This window comes from Condylura cristata, unplaced genomic scaffold (genome assembly GCF_000260355.1).
Source record: "Condylura cristata isolate star-nosed mole 26May11 unplaced genomic scaffold, ConCri1.0 scaffold00015, whole genome shotgun sequence".
Lineage (NCBI taxonomy): Eukaryota > Metazoa > Chordata > Mammalia > Eulipotyphla > Talpidae > Condylura > Condylura cristata.
In genome coordinates this window covers 18611176-18633776 of record NW_004567116.1, presented here as the reverse complement: position 1 = coordinate 18633776, position 22601 = coordinate 18611176, and the positions used below count along the sequence as shown (strand labels likewise).

Genomic DNA, 22601 nt, shown 5'->3' with positions numbered 1-22601 from the left:
GAGAAATTGTTAGAAAAGCAAACAGTAAATTAATTAATGATTATGCCATGTTTCTGATTTAGCTGATATAGCTGATGTGTTTATTCTACTTTACCTTATAATCTTGGTACCATCTGAAATACTCCCACTGCAGTTTGTACTGTGAGCTCAAGATTTTAGCAAGAAATTCTGGACATGCAGTGAACACACATGCACATTGTCTTGTAAGGTTTCAGTTTCAAAATGGTACTCAGTTTAATATATTCAAATAATTAGTTTCTCTTGGACCTCTCACCAGTGAAGTCATTTGGAGTAAATCTTCATGTAGTTCTTAGTAGCTGTATATTAATTTAAATTGCAAGCCTGGAAACTTAAAAATTAGTAAAGAATTGTTTATGTTAAAATTTTGAACTTAGGAACATATACAGTACAGTAAAAGGATGTATTTAAATTTTTATCAAACAAAGGTACCACCAGGAGTAAAGAAACATGAAGTGAAAAGGTTGATTTATAACTATAGATAGTTTAAAATAAATAATTTATTCTTTTGAAATTTATTAAGTATATTATATATATAAGTTCTTGTTAGCATTAAAACATAAATATCAGTGTTTTTGAATGCAGGACAAATGATTTATGGTTTAAAAATTAATAAAGTTCTAACAACCACTGTGGATTTTCATAATAGGCTGGACCAGTGTCATCTTCAAGATTTGGTCACTATTACGATGCATCAAAAAGGATACCACAAGAGCTAATTAAGGCTTCAAAATGGCATGGATTTTTTCTCCCAGAAAAAGTCTCTTCAACTCTTGAAGAAGAACCCTGGTAAGTTAATGATTCAATCCTGATTTCAAAGATTAACAGAATGGTTTATACTTCATTCTTTGAAAGAATGCAAATCAGAGGGTACTTACCTTAATAATCAATGCAAAATAATATAATCTTACTTGTGCTTGTGGTTCATGTTATTTCATCTTGTTCTGGCCCTATAACTGCTGGATTTATTATTACTCTTATTTGCAACTGAAAAGTCTGGATACTAAATTTACAATGATAGCTATTTTTATTTTCCAGGAAATGTATAATAATTCTGAATCAGGATCTTTTAGCCTTAAAAGTACATACATATAAATAAATACTATCAATAATAACAGCAGTGACAAATGGTATAAAGTAATGCTGTTCTTCATTGTTTTGTATTTTTCCTACATAATATATATGTTAGTGTTTTCTATTTCTAATTATACTACAAATAAAACAGTCTGTCCTCTTTTAAATGATGAGAGAATATAGGGTTTGATTTTACAATGAAGAGTTTTAAGTATTAAAACCAACACATGTTTATCGTGCAATCGACTAGCAAGACAGCACAACCAATTAAATTTGGTTAATTGATTTTTAATAATTTATAAAATGTTAAGAATATTTGATGTCAGTATTAATTGCAGTTTTATCAAGGAAAAGTAATCCATGGAATAGGCTGTTACCTCTATTTTATGTATTTATCCAAAACTCAATTATTAAGTGATAGAGCCAGTATTAACCTGTCAGATCTTTCTTTTTCTTTTTGCTTTCCTGATTCAAATGTTTTCTAGGTCCTTTATCTTTACCTTTCTGGACTGGAAGGAAAAGAGTGAAATGCAATTTTTTTTCAAGCTGGGTTCTGGCTGATTCCTTCCTTCTATAAACTTTAGGCAAGTCCCTTAAATTCAGTGAAAATCAATATCCACCTGTGAAAAATCAGGGTAGGCCCTACCACCTGTCAAACCTGCATCACTAATTTTAAGTTTGAATGGTTTTACTAATTAAACTATTTCCTATTTTTTTGCCACTCATTGAGCCAGACATATATCTACATACAAACTTGATAGTAGGTCAAAAACAAATTTTCTTGGTTTCCCAAATAGTAAACTATGGAACCCAGGTTCAAAGTCAGTTCTTTCTGACTCAAATTCTATATTAACAATAATTCTATCCTGCCTATATTTATGGAGTGCTCAGGGAATTAACACTTGTCAAATATCAAATGTCTATTTTAGGTCCCATAGTATTTTAGGCACTGACCATAGGGTACTTCATTTAACCCTACCAAAACTCTCCAAAATAATACTATCCCCTCTCATAAGAAATTTGAGATCAAAGATGCTAAGTGAAGTCCCTACTATTGCAGGCTCTAAGTGACTAAGCACCCAACCCAAGACTCCAAAACCTCAGTTCACTGTTTTTTACCAGGCTGACTCCACTTTATATTTTGAGTTAATGTGCAGCATGCCAAACCTTGAACCAGAATCATATTTAATCTACTATGAAAATATAGTTCTGTAGTCTTTAAGATATTTTTTCAGAATATTTTTAAAGCTAGTACTACAAAAAGCTAGTATTGTACAGAATAGAAAAATTTATAGATTTTAATTTTCAAGGCAGTATTTCATTTCATAGTAGTTAACTGATAATTCATTTATTTCATATTAAACTTAAATGCTTAATTAAATGTAATTAAATTTTAAACATGTAATTAAATTAATTTTGAAAATGGGTACTTTACCATGTGAGATTTATTTTAATTTATGAAAAGCGTGTGCTCATTTCACTAAAATGAACTTTACTGGTTCATTTATAAAACAATAAAACTAAAGCCTTATACTTGTCTATACTTTTCCTATAATTAAGACCAGAGGATATAGCTCTGTCACACTATCATGTATGAGGATAGATATGTAATTTCATAATTTCTAAAGGCATGTCGACACAGATTTTTTTTACTGTAAAAAAAACCCCCTGAAAGTCATTGGAACTTCGCATTAATTAATTTAAAATCATTGGTAGGATTGCCTTTTGAAAATGCTCACACCTACACTTTAAACTTTCAAATTAAAGCTTGGGTACAAAAACCTAAAATGTATCACAACAATAACATCAGGATGATTTTGTTTTGATATTTCACTTTCATAAATCAGATCATCTCATCACAAAATAATGACAGGAAAGCTGATTTGAGGATAATACTGTAGGCTAAGTTTTTTGTTTTTTTTTTTTATATTAGACTTTGCCAACAGGTATATCCAAGCATGGTTTTTTCCTCACCTGAAAGAGAACCTTCGTAACCTACTGTTATAGGTCAGATGTTTTTGTCCCCCAACCCCCATTCATACACTGTAACCCTAACCCACAATGTGATATATTTGAAGATGGTACCTTTAGGGAGATAATCAAAGTTAAATGAGGTCAGGTGGGTAGACGCTGGTCTGATACGATTGGTGTCCTTTAACAGAGAAAGAAACACCAGCGCTGTTGTCTCCTTGAGCAAGCACTGGCCCAGGAAAGGCCATGTAGCACACAAGAAGGTAGCCAGCCATCTGCAGTTCAAGATATAACCTAGTCACCAATAAGCTAGCACCTTGATCTTGGATTTCTATTCTGATAAACTGTAACAAAATAAATTCTTGTGTTGCCAGTCTCTGGTGTTTTACTAGGGCAGTACAAGTTGGCTAAATAGCTAACATATTATAAAATGTTACTTTGTTCCATATAGTTATGCCAGGTATTACATATTGAGTATATATTCAGGTGGGCATAAATTCTGTAAACTTTTTTGATGTTTCTTTGAAATTCAAGATTTAGGTTCTGCATCTTTATCTTAATAGTGACTTCTCACATTAAATTTTCTGTTGATTAAATTGAATGAACTAAATTCCAAGAGAACTAGTTACCTTTCCAGCAGAAAATCAGTGGAATGAGAACAGGAACAACACTTTAAATTGTAGAAGTCATTTTATTTTATTAAGGTCTTCCAAATTCTTACGTCTTTTTACCAGCTTAATTAAAACTCCTACATAATATGTCTGAACTATCTCACTGGAAAAAAAATCATAGTTATATTCCCAATACCTTCCTGCTTATTTGTATTCATATTTTTGTCATATCATTTAACATATTACACTGTAGTTATTTGTCTTGTCTGCATTCTTACCTTCTCCTCCAGTATTGGAAGTATTATGCTTATTTGTATTCATATTTTTGTCATGTCATTTAACATATTACACTGTAGTTATTTGTCTTGTCTGCATTCTTACCTTCTCCTCCAGTATTGGAAATCCTTGAAGAGGAGGTTACACCTTTTCATCTGCTTATTTCCAGAATCCAGAATACAGGTGTTAAAATTATCCTTGTATAATATTGGGCAAATTAAAATAATAAATTAACAATAGCTTGTTCTTATCACAAAGATTTAGTGGGACTAAACCAGTAACTAAAACATATAAGAGTATATTTTTCTGAAAAATATAAATTTCTTAAGACTAAGAAATAGAGAACCATAATATGTTTAAAAGTTGTAAGTAGAAAATTCTGTTATGAGAGAGGAATTTGGAAGAGAACACCTCGGTATGACTAAAAGTTTAGAATAGAAATCAAAGTTGTGGACTAGAATAGAAATCAAAGTTGTGGATGTATACAGTTTATTTCAAAAGATACAATAAATGATACATTAATACAAAGCTCAGAACTGACAGAAATACAAGATGTAAGGTTGAAGAGAGATTTTATTTCTGTATATCTACTGATCATACAAAGTAGAAGTACAATATCTGAAAACTTGGTGATCACTACCTTGAATCTCATTTTCACCAATGAGAAAAACCTACATGTTTGCTTTGCTTTCTTTCTGTCCTAAATGGAACTTTTAGTACAAAGAGTTTAGTTGACCGTTCTTGCATCCTGGCATGTTATCTGTTCTTGCTTCATCGGTCTGTGTGTTTTTTGTTTTTTATTTTCCAATTTATTTCCACAGTCCTGATCCTTGTCATCTCCCCCATATTACCTTCTTTTTAAAAAAAGATTTATTTATTTATTCATATAGAGCTGGGGTACAGGCCAGAGATGCGAAGGGTGAGGGGATTCACCGGGGACAGAGTGGGGAGCAGAACAGGCTATGAAGTACACTGAAGTACACTGCTGAGGGGAGGAGCAGGCGGGTCAGGAGAGGTCTGCCGCGCCATGTGGATCTCCTTCGGGGCAGGCGGGAATCGAACTCATGCGGAAGTGGCTTAAGCTTCTTAGTGCTGTGCTTTAACCCGCTGTGCTGCCGGGGAGGGCCCATATTACCTTCTTTTTTAAAAAATATCCTTCCAAATTTCCACTCTTCCTTCAATAAAATTATCTTTCTCCTTTGATATTCTCCCTTCTCTCCTCTCACCCTCTTCCCCCTTTTCTCCTCTTCTGTCAGCTAATGCTATCAACTATATCTTCAAAACATATCTCTATTCCAATAACATATTGCAGTTTTCATCTGTATCATGCTAACCTGTCACTGACATTCTCTGCCAAACTCCTAGGAGGGCATTCTCACTGATTTTGCACCTTGCTCTTCAGTGTCTCTTCTTACTTCCAAATTTCCCTAATCAACCTTTTAACATACTACTGGCCAATAGAACTTTCTGCAGTGTTGTTTATTTCCTTCATCTGTGCTATCTAATCTAGCAGCCTCTAGCCAAATGCAACTAATGAGTATTTGAAATGTGGCACTGAATTTTTATTTTCTAAATGAATTTAAATGGAATAGTTCTATGTACCCAGTGCTTATAAGACATTACAGTTTTATAACATTAATAGCTCCTATCACTTTCTGACTCAGACCCTCCAATGATTTCCCACTTCACTTAAAATAACAATACCACATTCTAGCAGAGATTCTCCAAGGCTCTGAGGCCCTACACATCATTATCTAATTTGATTGCTAGCTACCTCTCTTATCTTTTTTTATCTCTTTGGGGTTGATATAAATTACATTACTCTATATATACTAAAAACATTGAATTATATACTTTAATGGGTGGATTTTGTGATATCTGTATTATTAAGTCTTAATAAAATTGTTACCAAAAATTAAAAAATGAAAGGATCCATTGGTTTTAGCCAGTGGAGGTCACTAGTGGCCATAATAAACATAGTTCTAGTAGAATAATATTGGTGAAAGTTTAATTGGATGAGGTTTAAGTGAAAATGTAAGAATAATAATTTGGAACACCTAATATTAGAACATTCAATAAGTTTTATTGCAGAGAAACAGTAATAGTTGACACAGATAAGATAGCTCTTCTTTTAAAAGAATGTGTATGTGTTAGATTAAAGCATCTAATAGAAAAGGTCTAGTTAGTACAGAGGAAGGGGAGAATTGATGGGTTAATATCCTATGACATAAGGTCCATGCACAAATGGAGGTACTAGATTAGTATGAGTTTAGATAGTTCTCTTATGGTAATGTGGGAGAAAAGAAGATGTATGTTGCTGCAGATGCTGAAATGTGGGTAAATGTAGTAGCAGGCATTACTCCTTCTTCCTTCTATCTTTTTAGTAAAGTCATGTTGCTGAGAATGAACATGGGGGGATGAGATACTGGAGGTTTGTAGAGAAAGTCAGACAGGCATCCTGAAGTGCCTATTGAGGTTTGTGGTCATGACTTTACAATCCACTGATGAGAAATTTTGCCATTTCCCACTGCACTGAGGCAAATGTGGAATGGACCAAAGTGACTAACAGGGCTAGTTATTTTACAGAGCATATAAGACAAAGCAAGAGGAGGCAAAGGGGTGAAGCTATGGATGGCACATGGATCAAGATGGCTTCTTGATTAAAGAGTATCTCAAGAGGGTTGAGTAAAAAGCTATAAGCTATGATTGGAGGTCTCTGTGAGAACAAATGATTTCATAGGGACTGTAGGTGGAAAGATTGAATGTGGTTATGGTGAGGAGAGTTTATGAATTAAAATTATGCAGGGGTAGCATTTATTGATAATGACAAAATCTAAGATGTGATCATAGGAATCAGCACCATAGGTAGGAAACAGGCAAGATCATTGGAGGAAAGTGGTGTGGTGAAAATCTGAAAGACCAGAACATTTGAAAGATGACTTATGAGCCAGGCTTGGATGGATGACAACTATGATGCATGTTAAGAGATCTACTCTAAAGACTTGTTTACATCAGTCACTTAAGGAAATGAGAGTAATGTTAAATGGAGGCTTTTTCCATGAAAGATTATAGCCCCTTCCAGTAGTATTCTTATCAGACAGTGGTTTATCTAGTCTGTGCTTTCTATTTTTGCATCCCCTTGTTGACAGTACTTTCCCAACTGTGACCCAGTGACCCAGAAGTCCATGTGGTCATTGTTCTCATTGGTGTTCCTAACACACTCCTAGATTCTAAATATTCAATGTAGTTGAATATCCACAGTGAAGAGAAATCAAACTCAGTTTCTTAGATATAAGGCATCTAAAAAAGTAAATTCAATAAAGGACAGCCTTCACGGTAATAGTAATGAAATTTTTAACTTGAAAGTTATTTGTGAATAGACTTCACAGTCTTGAGAGTCACATGCAAATCATATCCTAACATAACTTTAGCTTAGCGAACTATTTTACACAATTATTTGAAACAGTTGATATTATATCTACTCCTTTTATTTATTTTTTAAAGATTTTCTTATTTATACAGAACTGCGGTGTGGGCCAGAGATCCAGGAGTGGTGAGAGGCTTCACCAGAGACAGTAGAGAGTAGAACAGGCCTACTGATGAAGTACTCTGCTGAGGGGAGCAGTGGGCAGGTCAGGAGAGGTCTGCTGCACCATGTGGATCACCTCAGGGGCAGGCAGGGATCAAATTCATGCTGAAGTGGCTTTAGCTTCTTAGTGCCATTCTTTAACCCACTGCATCACCAGGGAGGGTCTATATCTACTCCTTTTGAGTATCTTTCACTATTTGTCATAGATGAATGCCTGAAATATGTATGTAAATAGAATGCTGGTAGTATAAGTCCTATCAAAAATATTTTAGCTTTCAAAAAGACACTTCTCCAAAGAGGAAATGCAGATGGCCAACAGGCATATGAAAGAATATTCAACATCACTCGTAATAAGGGAGATGCAAATTAAAACCACAATGAGATACCACCTCACCGCAGTGCGAATGGCACATCTTCAAAAAACTAGCAACAACAAATGTTGGCGAGGATGTGGTGAAAAGGGAACTCTCCTGCACTGCTGATGGCAATGCAAACTAGTACAGCCACTATGGAAAACTGTTTGGAGGTTCCTCAAACTGCTAAACATGGAGCTTCTTTACGACCCAGCATTCCCACTCCTAGGTATCTACCCAAAAGATACAAAAATACTGATTGAAAAAGATACCTGTACCCCCATGTTTATTGCTGCTTTATTTACAATTGGAAAAACATGGAAGCAGCCCAAATGCCCAAAAGTAGATGACTGGATAAAAAAGATGTGGTACATATATAAAATGGAATATTACTCAGCAACCAAAAAAGAGAAACACATGTCTTTTGAAGCAACTTGGATGGACTGGAAAAGATCATGCTTAGTGAGATAAGCCAGAAAGAGAAAGAAAAATACCAGATGGTTTCACTCATAGCAGGAGTATAATGGACCAGGTGGAAAATAACAAAAATAATGAACAACCATATACCAGAGACATTTTGTGGGGGTGGAGTGGGGAATGGGATCAAAAAGGGGGGGGGGGGAGGGAAATGCACGGGATTATGGTGATGGCACATGGGTGACTTGGTAATGGGAAACCCGCGGGGATTACAATTGAGATGGAAAAAAAATGTACAAAATGATGTAAAAATAAACTTTTGTAATAAAAAAATAAAATAAAAAAAAATAAATGTTATTTTTATAAAAAAAATATTTTAGCTTTCATTTAAAGGAATCCTAACTGGGAATGATAAGTTTCTTTTTCCTAGGTGTTTTTGTAAAGTAGCTAAACCAATATTTAAATACATCATAAAATTTTCTCTCTAAAAACCCCACATTGAGCCATTTGAGAAAAATCACTACTAAAAGAAGAAAAAACATTCCTGAACTATATAATTTTAAGTGAGCATGTCCAACATAGATTTTCAGGTATAATACTGTCTCTTTACTCTTGAGAAAATTTTGAGGCCCACATATAAGAATTAAATTTGCTTCTTAACACAATTGAACTACAGTTGTTGATACAGATAGAATTAGAACCCAGATCTTAAATATACTTTTACTGTTACACTAATACCTAGCTTATATATAAATAAATCTATGCTTCTCAGTGAATCTTAATGGTGAAGTTCTTATAGGTACAATTAAAGGAAATATTTCTTCCTAAAACTATATACAAATGGAAACTTCACTTGACTATGTTCAAAAGGCCTTGTGCAAACCTCATCTGAACTACATTAGTGTATTTGAGCCCATAGATATTTCAGAGTCTAGATCTCACTGAGGTTGAATCTTAAAAGAGCCTGGTTAGCAGCCTTCCCTGGAATGGCAACCCATTAGGACCAGCACTGCACGCCAGCCGTGGTAGCTTCAGTGCACATTTGATCCCCTGCCTGGAGGTGACCCACATGGCACAGCAGTCCTCTCTTGTCTCACCCACTGCTCCCCTCAGCAGTGTACTTCATCGATCTGCCTGTTATACTCCCTACTCTGTCTCTGGTGAATCCTTGTACCACGCCTGCCCCTCTGGCCTGTACCCCAATTCTGTGTGCATAAATAAGTAAATCTTTAAAAAAAAAAATAAAAAGGAGCCATTACCTTGAAAGTTTAGAAAACTACCTTTAAATGATTATTCTGTCACTTAATTGTGTCTAACCATGGGTCTTAATTTTTTCTACCTAGTTGTAGAAAATGGGTCTTTTTTTTTTTTTCAATCATAAAATGGTGATAATGAATATAGTTACCTCACAAGGTTACTGTTATGATCAGTATTTGGGTTAAAAAAAATGTAAGAGGTTTTTGACTAATTGCTATTTACTGGTTGATATATTATTTAGTCTTGTTAGAAAAAAGCCCCAGCTTATTAAATAATTTGTACACAACTTTTCACTTAACAGTTAGGTAATTCCACGCATATGTATCTTTATAATTTAGTATTTCACAAATAGAAACTTATTTCCTGTTACCCACGTTTTTGTTATTGTTATATTTGTTCTTTGTTTATTGTTTGATTAAAACATAAGATGATCTTTTTGTTATTATCTACTTGATTTCTATTCTAGGTACATTGCGTTTGATTCTGTACATTGCGTTTGATTCTTTTTCTCAACCAGATGTTGTATGTTCTCAATGATATTGAAAGGAAAAAATTACTTTTCCCAGAAAATGAATGTCATTTATTGATTTAAGTTGGAAGTATGTTACTGTAAATATCCACTAAATCACTTGCTGAAATGTGGCAGTTGGGGATGAGGATATCAAATATGGAAAGTCTCATTTTTTTCCTTGTCAAGTTTTTTAAAAAATATTAAACTTGATCATCAAAATAAAAATTAACATTTTTGCCTTTGGACTGCTTTATTTCATTTGTATATTAATTAAAAAATAAGTAACTGTCAATCAACATGATAATATAGACATATAAATAATATATTAGAGCAATTTTATTTGTTAACTAAAAGTAGTTTTAAATGTTTGCTATTTTAAGGTAAATATTAAGGTTTTAGTAATTATTTTATCCTCTCCATACTATTGTTTTAAGAACAAATTGTACAATCTCAAGATAAATTATCTTAATATGAAAGTTGAAAAATTGTTACATATTTTGAAAACCTAACCTTTGTTAAATATTTGAAAATATTAATAAGGAAGCCAGAGTCATGTTGGTAACTCAGTTTCCTTCTTGCCAATTCCTATTTCATAAGTTATTAAACTGGAAGCAAAAAGGTTAACATTTTCAAATTAAATTTAAGAAGCTTAAAAAATTATTTTATGATAATAGAAGGTACTTATTTTCAGCAAAAAAGTAATGTATATGTATTTCTACTGATGGAAAGAAAATGTCTCCTATAGAGATTAATAATACTTTGTATTATAGTATCATTGCCATATCATTAGTTTTTTTAACTGCTCTAATCTCTTGTATATAAAAATGAGTATTCTCAATTGATATAACTCATTCATTTTTTCCATTTTATTTTATTATCAAAGTGTTGTTTTCTAAGAAATCTAATAAGTTTATAGAAATTTATGTTATTATTTAGAAGGTACTGAACACCACTTATGATTATTTTATGTCCAAATTAAAAATGGGAAAGGGATTAATGCCTTTTAAGCTATATGTTTTCATTTTTGCTCTCCCACCCAAGGATAGCACCCCTACTTTTGAGGAGAATATTAGACCTACTATAATGATCTTAATAAACTGTGAAATGTGGCATAAATATTAGATCATGTTGGTTGGTTGATAGGCAATTAAAATTTTAATTTATGTGTGTGGTATTTAATAATGTGCTTTCAGATAGCAAATTTGGTACCAAGTACTTCAGGCAAATTTCATTATTGAACAGTTTGGGGCAGAGGAAGAAATGTTCAAGATATTGCTTGCATATTCAAAATAATAAGATTTTAGGAGATTCATTATAGGTGGATTAGTATGCAGTAGGTTTATTGTTGATCCACCCTCTTTTAACCCAAAGTGACATTCGTCAAATGTTTGGCTGGAATTCCTTTCATAATCTGGGACCTTGGAACAGATTTTACCCCCTGTGCAAAGCTAATTGACCCAAATAGGCATTGAATCTACTGTTTTCAAACAGTAGCACTGTGTTCTGGAGGGTGAACTAACAGGGACAAATATATATTAAAATATGCAATAGTCATATTATCAACCTTGTAAACTTATTATTCATAGACACACTTCCATACTTTAAACTGGAAATAGAAGGCCTTGTATTTTCATTGAAAATGGAAAAATAACGATGTGAGAAATAATCCTTCTGTTTGACCCTGATTAATTTATTTTTCATAAAACTTTTTTTATTCATAGTCTCTCTCGTTCTCTCTCTCCTTCCTTCCCTCCCTAGCTCGCTTGTGTGAGCAACATCTCTCTCTCTTTCTCTCTCTCTGTCTCTCTCTCTCTCTCTCACTCCCTCTGAATTTGTTTGATAAGTACTTTTAGGCTGGCTCTGTAACCATGAAGTGGTTACAGAGATGTGCATATATTTTTTGCTGAACCAACTACAACTGATTTTATACATTAAACAGCCTCCTTTATTTCTTTCTGTTTGCTTTAATGCACACATGATTCAGATTGTATTTCATTCTTTTTTAGGGCATTTCTATTGCCTGTGTGATTTTACTTAAGATCACAGAAAAGCAAATATTTTTATATTTTTAGGTCACCCAGAGCATTTATAGCATTAGGCACTTGAATGTCTTTAAATAGCTATGCTCCAGAACTTCTTTATCATTAAATTTAATGTCAAACCTTAACATACAGGTGGCCCATTATGAAGAATCTTAAGTTCAGGTGCTAAAGTGGATTTCCTTTCCTCTTTTTGAACTTCTTAAAGATGTTTCATAGTATATGTGAAATATTTCAAAATAATAATAATGCTAATATTCATGCAGGAAATAATTTATCTTCTTAAATTTGGACATTTATTGTATTGTCGCTTTAGAAACAAGGTAGAGATTATGCTCACTTTTCTTCATTTGTATTAAAAGATTAGTCTTTTTAGTAACAATATTTTAGCAGTTTTTTTTTTAAGAAAACTAAAATTTCAGTGTAAAATAAACTCAGATGATCAGAACATTGATTCAGGTGTACTTGGCATAGCAGTTCATTAACTATGTGTTAATTACCTCTGATTACTCCTGAAAACCATAGTGGCTTCATCTTTTAGGTAGCTTCATTAAATCATTAATTTTCTTAGAGATAACTAAGTCTGACATAATTAAGCCATCTCAGTCTTCACAGATTTTTATATTCCCAAGAATTCTGAAATAGTTAATATGAGGCATTGTAATGTATTCCCTGGATGTATTGACTTTATATTTTAGAGTTATACTACTTTGTCTCATTTTACATTATATTTCAGTAATCTCATAAATATATAGCATTTTATTATTTAATGTTTTAGCTTAGATTTTGCATTTCCTGTATAATACCCATTTATGTATTTGTATCACTTCTTACCCAACAGTTCTGTGACCCCTGGCTACAGGAAACTACTTCAGTTTATCCAGAATATCATTTATGAAGAAGGGTTTGATGGTTCCAGTCATAAGGTAATGTCCTTTAAAATCTTTTATAATCATGTATGTAATGGTTACAAACTCTTGAGGGGTAGACCCAAAACGTCTTAGAATAATCAACAGTGAATAAGCTGTTTCCAAGCACAGAAGATATAAATATGCAGATCATAAATAATCTTACTGTGTTAATGTGAATTTAGAGTTTAGCAAAGTTCTCAGTGAATGCCACATAAATGATATACACATACATTGCCAGCATTATTTTAAAATATGTATTTGTAGCTCCTGGAATTAATAACACATTTTCAAAACCACTCCTAAATTTGCAACATTTTCCTACCTAAATTTTTTATATTTCTATCTTTCAGGCCTTAAATTTTAATTACGTAATGATTAATAATAAATCAATTTAAGATTTTATTTCTTATTACACTGTGCTTTGAATTGTCTCATTGAATAAAAGATGTACTTTTATTTGCTATATTAAAATATTTTATAACAACTATCTCTCTGTAACTCTATTTTAAAAAATGTCCTCTAAATCCTTACTATTAAAGATGTTCTGGTTAATTTAACTTAAACAAAATAAGGGAAATTTTATTTCTTGATATCATGCCTTTCACAATTCTTGAGTGATTTTAATTGCTTATTGCTGGTGGAAGATATGCCTTTCTTTTATATTCTTAGCAGAATTATTTTCAGAGCACTATTATTTTTATTGAAGAAGACAAAGAAGACCAAATCATATTTTGGCATTATCAGCTACCTTTGCTCTTAATTCATAGATTTTTAAATATTCTTATTAAATTTTACTGCTATATTTGATACCTTCTCCATGGCAAAATAAATATTTTTAAAATTTGTTTTGATCATTACTTTAATAGGGGGTTGTGTCTGTGGGAAAGCACACAGTTTTTTTTTTAATTTTCATGTAGATTTCAGCTTTTGTGATTGGTCTTGATATTTAACAGAATTTTATTTCACTCATTGTTGCTTCATTTTTGATCCTAAGATTTATGGGCACCATGTCTTCCATTTGGTGGCAGTGCCCGTCTGGAGAGGTAAATTGGTCCCTGATAGACACCTCTCCCCACTCGCTGTGGTAGCTATGGAAACAGGCATGTCATAACAGTTCCAGTGGTGCTGTGTGCAGAGCTGCTGCTCTTGCAGTATGACGACACATCGTTTAAGAGCAAGAAATTTTTAGATTGCAAAAAAGCAAAGACAATAGCAAAGACAATACACACATATTTAAACACTCATATATCAAAAAAGCCTTTAATAAGTAAGCTGTTAATAGAGTGGAATGAAAAGTTTGTTTCCTTGGCTATTGAAGTATGAAAAAACACCATTTTTAAATAAACAGCATTTTATTTCATGAAAATAGCTAGACTACAAACTGGAACTAGTTAGGCTCTGTGAACTAGAAGTTCTCTATTGACTTTCATAGAGATGCCACAAGGTTGAAATAGGTGTATGTTTGGTTGCTATAAAGAATGTTTAAATTGTAAATATAGTAGTAAGTTGTCATAAACATAAATTTCCAGTTTTATTGAAACTAAAGTATGTTTCATGAATTTCAGTATTATTAAGTTATAGATGGTATCTTTACTATGTTACAAGTCTATGCATATTAGAAATTTTAGATGTGTTTAAGAAGCTACAAAAATGCATTTATCAGGCAATAATTCAAAACTGTTACTTTTGAGTCAAAATCATATTCTGACACTGAAATAAAGCCTACATTTTTAAAGGATAATAAACAGAATATTATATACTACCAGAAATGAATATTGATAGTAAACAAAGTCATGTAACACATCTGTGAAGACATTGCAAATGGAGAGGTTTACAAATGGCTGTCATACTTTCATTTGTTTTGAAGCTGTGATTTTCAAATATCTTAAGAAGTACATAATAAAAATGTATATTTGGGTATTGATTTTACTTAGAATACCAGATTCAATCTTTTAAATTGTCTCATAGAAATAAATTGAGCTGTTTATTATCCAATTTTGTTTATTTTCCATTTTTTATTTTTTAAAAAATGCTTTCTTCCCCACTCTTCCATTCTCTTTCCCCTCCAGTGTTTCTTATGAGAACTTTACATTGTCAAATCATCTGTTTTTCCATATTTGCCATTCTGACTTATTTTGCTACACATTAATTCCCTCAAATTCCTTCTACTTTGTAGTAAATAGCAGCATTTTCTCTTTACTAAACTGAATAGTATGCCATAGCGTGGCTATACTTTTATCTTCTTAATCCAATCTTTTATCAGTGAGCATTATGTTGTTTCCATGTCCTAGTGCTACAATAAACATTGTAGAGCAAATCATTTTTAAGTTGATGCTTTTACATTCTTTGGATAGTTGCTCAAAAATGACATTGCTGGGTCTACAGTATCTCCACTTTTCATTTTTTAAGGTCCTCTAGATTGTTTTTTAAATGACTACACTAGTTTATACTCCCACCAACAGTTTAACAGGCTTTTTTCTCTACTCCTCTCCAGCACTTGCTTGGGGTCTTATTAATATATGCCATGCTCACAGGTGGGGAGATGACATCTCATTGTGGTTTTGACCTGCATCTCTCGTTAAAAGCAATAATGGGGCCCTCCCTGGTGGCGCAACGGGTTAAAGCACAGCACTAAGAAGCTAAAACCACTACCACATGAGTTCAATCCCCGCCCACCCCAGAGGTGATACACATGGTGGGACCTACCTCTCCTGGCCCACCTGCTGCTCCCCTCAGCAGTGTGCTTCATCGATCTGCCTGTTCTGCTCCCCACTCTTGTCTCTGGTGAGCCTTCTCACTGCCCCGCACCTCCAGCCTGTATCCCAGTTCTGTGTGAATAAATAAATAAATCTTTAAAAAAAAAAAAAAGATGAACATTTTTCTGTGTATCTTTGGCCTTTTGGATATCATCTTAGGTGAATTATCCATTCATATCTGTTACCCATGTATTAATTGGATATTTTTTTAAGAATAAAAATAGACACAGAAATCATTTAGATGAATAGCTTTTTAGTCTACTTATATTTTCTTTTTTAAAAGATTTATTTATTTATATATACAAGAACTGGGTACAGGTCAGAGGTGTTGGGGGCTAATAGGACTCACCATAGACAGAGTGGGGAGCAGAATAGGCAGATCAACTGAGATACACTGCTGAGGGGAGCGGCAGACAAGATGAGGAGGATCAGCTCCCTGGTCGGGTATCAACTCATGCAGCAGTGGCAGCAGATAGCTTCACAGTGCTGCCATTTAACTCCTTGCACCACCAGGGAGGGCCCTACTTAGATTTTTTTTTTTTTTTTTTTACACAGTGTAAAAGCTTTTTTTATTTGACGTAGTCTTAGGGGTTTTTTTTTGCTTTCATTTCCCTTGCCATAGAGATCAAGTCTCAAAAAAAACATCTTAATCACTGATTTCATGAAACATATTACCAATGTTTTTTGCTGTATATTTTATTATTGGGAGTCTTACAGCTAAATGGACAATTCATTCCCATATTTTTTGTATGGGATTAAGAATGATCCAACTTCATTCTTTTACTTGTGGGTTTCTGTTTTCCCAGTACCACACATTTAAAGAGACTGCCCTTTTCCCATTTTATGGTTGTGGCTGTTTTATCATAAATTAAGTATAGGTATGTGTGAGGTTTTAATTCTGGGCTTTCAGTTCTATTCCACTGATTTCTGTGTCTATTTTTATTCTAAAATCATATTACTTACTATTGCTTTAGTAAAGTAATGTGATGTCTCCACTTCTCTCATCGTTCTCTTGATTGCTCTTGCTATACAAGGCCTTCTATAGCTTACTGTAAATTTCAACTTTTTTCAGTTCCCTCAAAGAGTATTATTGTTGGTATTTTGGTGAGGATTGTCTAAATTTATATATCATTGTATGATTAATACTAACCTGTGCTCTGTTATATCTTATTACTTCATGTCAATCAAGTAATGCAGAAGTAAAAAACATTTTTGTGAACTGTTGAGGATCATAAAATATCTTAAGTGGTTGCGTGTCATAGCCTAAAATCAGAAAACAAAGTTGTGCCAAATGATTGATAGTACTTCAGTCCTTGAAGTCAGGAAGTTTCTTTTATTGTTTCAAATGTCCTTAGACTAAATGCCTCTTTTCGAATCTCATGTTGATCATTTTATTCAGGCTGTTATATTCTTTTATAAATTTGAAGAATTCTGTAGTGTCATAAACCATGTGTTGTGTTCTGGTTTTTAAGTTTCATTTTTTATTTAGCTAGCATTGACTTAAAATTCTATATCTATTTTTTTCTTAGAGATGAGAAAATTAAGACCTAAGTAATGTGTATGTCTTGCTCAGAATCATGCATCTACATTAGTTCCATAGCCTAGGCTCTAAGTTTCTACCTTATTCATTTTACTAATTACTGTCCCTTACAAGTTTTTCCTTCTCCTTGAAAAGGATTACATGGATTCAGATTTCAAGCCTGTGGTATCAGGAAGATAGATAATTTCAAACCTATAATATCAGGAAGATAGATTTATTATGTTGGGCAATAACTATTAGTAGTTTGTTAAGTGTTATTCACTTGTGGTATTTCATAGCAGTACCAAGTGATAAATTTTATGATCGTGCTTAATCAGAAATTATATATATAAGAGCACATATTTCCAAGTCTTTGTTTCAGGAGATAAATTTTATTTTCCCATTAGAATTGTATTAGTGGAGGCTTCCCTGATGTCACAAGGGGTTAAGAATCAGTACTATGAAGCTGTGGGCAGCCACTATACTCACAAGTTCGATCCCCACCAGGGAACTAACACATGGCACACAGCACACTGCTCCTGTCTCTCCTGCTGCTCCCCTCTGTAGCGTTTTTCAGTCATCCCCCTGTTCTGCTCCCCACTCTGTCCCAGGTAAATCTTCTCACAACCCTCCACCTTTGGCCTCCACCCCAGATCTAAAGAAAACTAATCTTTAAAAAAAAAAATTCTAATAGTGTTTATTCTGTTTTACCAGGAAATATTATGGCTATATATGGAAAACAAAAATTTTGTTAAGTGAGAATATCCCCAAAATAGAATTTATAATTAACACATCTACTGACAAACATTTATTAACAGCCATTGTAAGTTTTGTTTAATGGTGTTATTCTTCCCCTTTTCTTTTAACTTACATTATACTTTATTTTCCAATTACATTTATTGAGGTAAAGTTGGTTTGCATCAGTATATTTATTTTAGGGATTATGAATTCAAACCTTTATAAAAGTATGTTTCACACCATGTTAATTACCAAAACACCAATAATCCTCTACAGTGTTCCTATTTAATGGTTTTTAAATCTCTTTTCCCAAGAAATATCTATCACTATTATGATCTTAAAGTCAGTAGACTCAGGTTGTAAATACTTACCTGTGAAGTTTCATGATAAGTGTTAAGTGCAGATTATTGTAAAAGTAACTTCAAGAAGAAGTAGAAGCAAGTGTACAATGTAAAGCCAAATTGTGCATTTTTAGGTATCTTTCAAACTAATAAAAGGCAGTGCACATTATAGAATTATATGAGAAATATTGAGCAATTTATAGTTCACTAAAAGGAGTTATCCTATTTGTTAAGGAGATTTAATCTGCTTACCTCCCTCTTTCTTTCCTTTAGAAAAAGCAGAAAAACATCTTAAGAATAGGAATCCAGAGTCTTGGTTCACCTTTGTGGGGGGATGACATTTGCTGTACAGAAAACTGTGACAGCAGTCACAATCTAATGAAGTTCCTCTACATTCTCCGTGGTCTCCTACGAACCTCTCTGTCAGCCTGTATCATCACAATGCCAACTCACCTTATCCAGGTAAAAACTCTCCATAACTACTTTCCTCTAACTAGTAGTGGTGCATAATGAGGATCAAGATATAAATGCAGATGAGTCTGATTAATAATTTTCATATGCCATATGGGTAAAAGGGCTTTTCAAGTGCTTGAAATGCGGAGCAAAAAGATGTTTGAAAAATTAGATTATAAAGTTCTTATGTATTTGTGGTTTTAATATGCAGTGAATATATGGTAAGTTCACCTTTACTAATTTCCTTATTTTTATCTTTAATTTATTGTAAACTTGCTAATGTCATTGTCATGTGAGGTTGTTTATTACTGTGATATTTTTTCATTGAATCATGAAGCTGATCTGAATGTAGATATTGAAAAGAGATTTATACACATGTCAATAGCAGCATTAGCCACAATCACTAAAATGTAGAAGCAATTTATCACCAGACTAATAGATAAAACAAATGTGGCATATATGTATATGTCATTTGTCTGTGTAGACATAGGTGCCCTATATATGTAGATATCGTACATAGATACACACAGTGGAATACGACTAAAGATAACGTTTTGATCCTTCCTACAACATACATGAACCTTGAAAATAGTATGTTAAATAAGAGAATTTATCAGAAAATAACTTATCAACTAATTAATATTAAAATCTTGAACAGAGGTATAGACAGAAAGTAGATAGTGTTTATAAAGGACTTCAGGGTTATGGAGAGACAGGAAAAGCTGGGTGCCAAAGGGAATATGAAAATGTTTTTTGTGGGGGGGGACGATACAATATTCCAATATTAGCTATAGTGAGGGTCACACATATCTGTAGATGTACACTTTACTTTTTTTTAATTTAAATAAAAATGTAAAAAAAGCATGATTATAGAGGCTTACTCTTTTTTTTTTTAAAGATTTATTTATTTATGCATACAGAACTGGGGTATAGACCAGAGGTACAGGGGTAGCGAGAGGCTTCACCAGAGACAGAGTGGAGAGCAGAACAGGCAGATCGACAAAGTACACTGCTGAGGTGAGCAGCGGGCGTGTCAGGAGAGGTCTGCCACGCCATGTGGTCGCCTCCAGGGCAGGCAGGAATCAAACTCATGGGGAAGTGGCTTTAGCTTCTTAGTGCTGTGCTTTAACCCGCTGCGCCACCAGGGAGGGCCGAGGCTTACTCTTAAACTTATTTTTCTAATTTTCTTAATGGGTATGCACTTTTAATGGATAACTTGTATAGTATGTGAATTATATCTCAATAAAAAGATATAAAAAGATGAGTTTTATAAAAAAATTGGTAAATTTGAGAGTGGCATTATGAAGCTACCACATCAGAACTTCAGTCCACTGAATCAGATTTTTTCATCTCAGAACTTCTTTATGAGCTTAAAACATAGAGCGGGGCCCTCCACTGTGGCGCTAAGCCCAGCAGTGGCAGCTTCAGTAGAGTTCGATCCCCTTCCCCAGAAGTGATCCACATGGTGGGACAGACCTCTCCTGTTTCACCTACTGCTCCCCACAGTAGTGTACTTGGTCTCTCTGCCTGTTTCTGGTGAATCCTCTCACAGCCCCTGCACCTCTGGCTGTACCTCATTTCATTATGCATAAATAAATAAATACTTAAAAAAAAGTCGGGAAGGTCTCAAAGTACCTCCTTAATTCATTTGAATTATCACTATTGTTGCTTACCATATCAGAAACTAAACCTAAGACATTTTTAAATATTTAATTATGAATTCAACTATAATAGTAAATAATTTAATGATATTTAAAAATAATGATTTTCCCCAAAAAAGTAAAATTAGAAGAGTAACATACTTTGCCACTTTTCCTTAATAGAAAACAAATGAGTTCTAATATTGGCTTCTTTATTCAATCCTGTGTGGAATGTTGTTTTGGTTAAAGAAGTCAAGCAAAATAAAATTTCCTAGCACAGGTATGTAGGCATGTTGTAGATGTTAATAATGAACAGTTCAATACTGTTGGATACATTAGTAAATGAATAATAAAGATTAATTACATGAAAGTTGATTTTTATCTAAAAATTATTTCCAGTAGCTATTTGTTGAAACTGCTAAAATCTGTTATAAATTTGTGCGATTTTAGAATCTTTTTCTAACATACTCAAACCCCATCTATAAATGGGAAATTTATGAAAATATCGTTAAGTTACATTAAGTATATACAGTATGTAAAGTATACTTCAAGTCAGTGACTAAGAAGTTTAACACAATGAGAAATGACCCTTTCTCCTATAGAATTTATTTTTAAGAGTCAGAAGAAGTTCACTTATTTTTCCCTTAAAGGCCTTCAATAGATCATGGTTGAACCTAAGTCATTATAAGTTTAAAAGTACACAAATATCACTGGGAAATTCCATTCTCTAATCATCTTAAAACTTGCATATATACCTTTATTGTGTGCATTTTACTGATGTTATGATATTATAAAGTTAATATTTTAGTCATAGTTTGCTTAGATATTATGATCTTCTAGACTATGATAATGACTAAATCTCAACAAGCTTTTCAGATATTGGTGGAAATATTGATATTCATTCTATCACTACAACTATGCCATTACTACAACTCTTCCTTACCACTACATGCCCAGCTCTTTACAAGCATTATGTTCTAGATTCTTCAGTGGATTCTTATACAATAAATCATTCCCTATAAAACAGATCATTTTAAATTCTGTTTTCACAATGTCACACAGTTAATGTGACTTAGCCATTAGTGTTGTTCGTGTCTTTCCCTCAATCCAAACTCCATCATCTTCACTATTAGGTTGTATAATGCCCCTGTCATCATTAAAAACTATGCATGATAGATGTGATGCCAGTTGCAAGAATTACACAGAATTAATTTAAATGATTCTGCATAGTAATCTACATTTAAATTTGGAGTCAAACTCATACTCTTTAACTCTAAAATTTGTGCTCTTTCTCTCTATTATAGTACATCCTATGTGTCATAAATTACTCACTATTTTTTATGTAGGAACTTGCCCTTCAGAAAAAAACTTCTAGACTAAATATTACTATTATTTTGTATTTTGAAAGAAACCTGTCATTGTAAAGATTTTGACAGCTTAGACTGTGTACAGGTTTTTTTAGAAACCTTCCATTCCAAACAGGGAAGATAGACAGACCATATTTTTTTATGTATGAATTGCAAAGAAAGAAAAACAATTAAGAAATTAATATACAAATATGTAATTTACTTTTCCCAAGGAATCACTGCAAATAGTTATTAAATAATTTTTATGAAAAGAAAGAAAAAAATTTGAAAAGCCATTTTCATGGTGGTTACCTTTATTATTTAGAGAAGAGACTCAAAATCTGTTGTGAATGCTTGTGACAGAGGAAGTCCTCGACCCACAGGGTAAAGGAACAGTGGTGGTATGAGATGACCTCTGGTCATTCTATCCGATTAGTAATGAGTGAAATGATAAGATGGATTGGATACCTGAACATAAAGCGATGTTTGAATTTTGGTGATTTGAGATATATGTGATACCTTATATGATACCTCATATGACTGGAAGAGATACAGTTTATTTTCTTTAATATACTGACAATGAGATTAATTTGAAATGAAAACAAGAAAGTAGGGTAAGACTGGTAATGGGTTAAAAGTACACAATATGACCAAGATTTAAGGTCTTTCCTTAAAATAGAATGTCTTTTCTAAGAATGTAAAACTCAGATAAATTTTCCAATTTTTCAGTCTCATCCCTAGACAATTTTAAGTAGCTGTCATGTAGTGTTCCTCTGACTCT

General features: G+C 33.0%; 1 protein-coding gene across 1 annotated transcript in view; it reads left to right on the top strand.

Annotated features, from left to right (window-relative positions):
* ELP4 (elongator acetyltransferase complex subunit 4) overlaps positions 1 to 22601 on the top strand; it is a 182598-nt gene that overhangs the window by 37325 nt on the left and 122672 nt on the right. The window contains exons 5-7 of the mRNA XM_004682956.2: positions 668 to 807; positions 12958 to 13042; positions 18655 to 18843. Of these exons, the coding sequence (XP_004683013.1) occupies positions 668 to 807; positions 12958 to 13042; positions 18655 to 18843 (414 nt within the window). The remainder of the gene's footprint in view (positions 1 to 667; positions 808 to 12957; positions 13043 to 18654; positions 18844 to 22601) is intronic.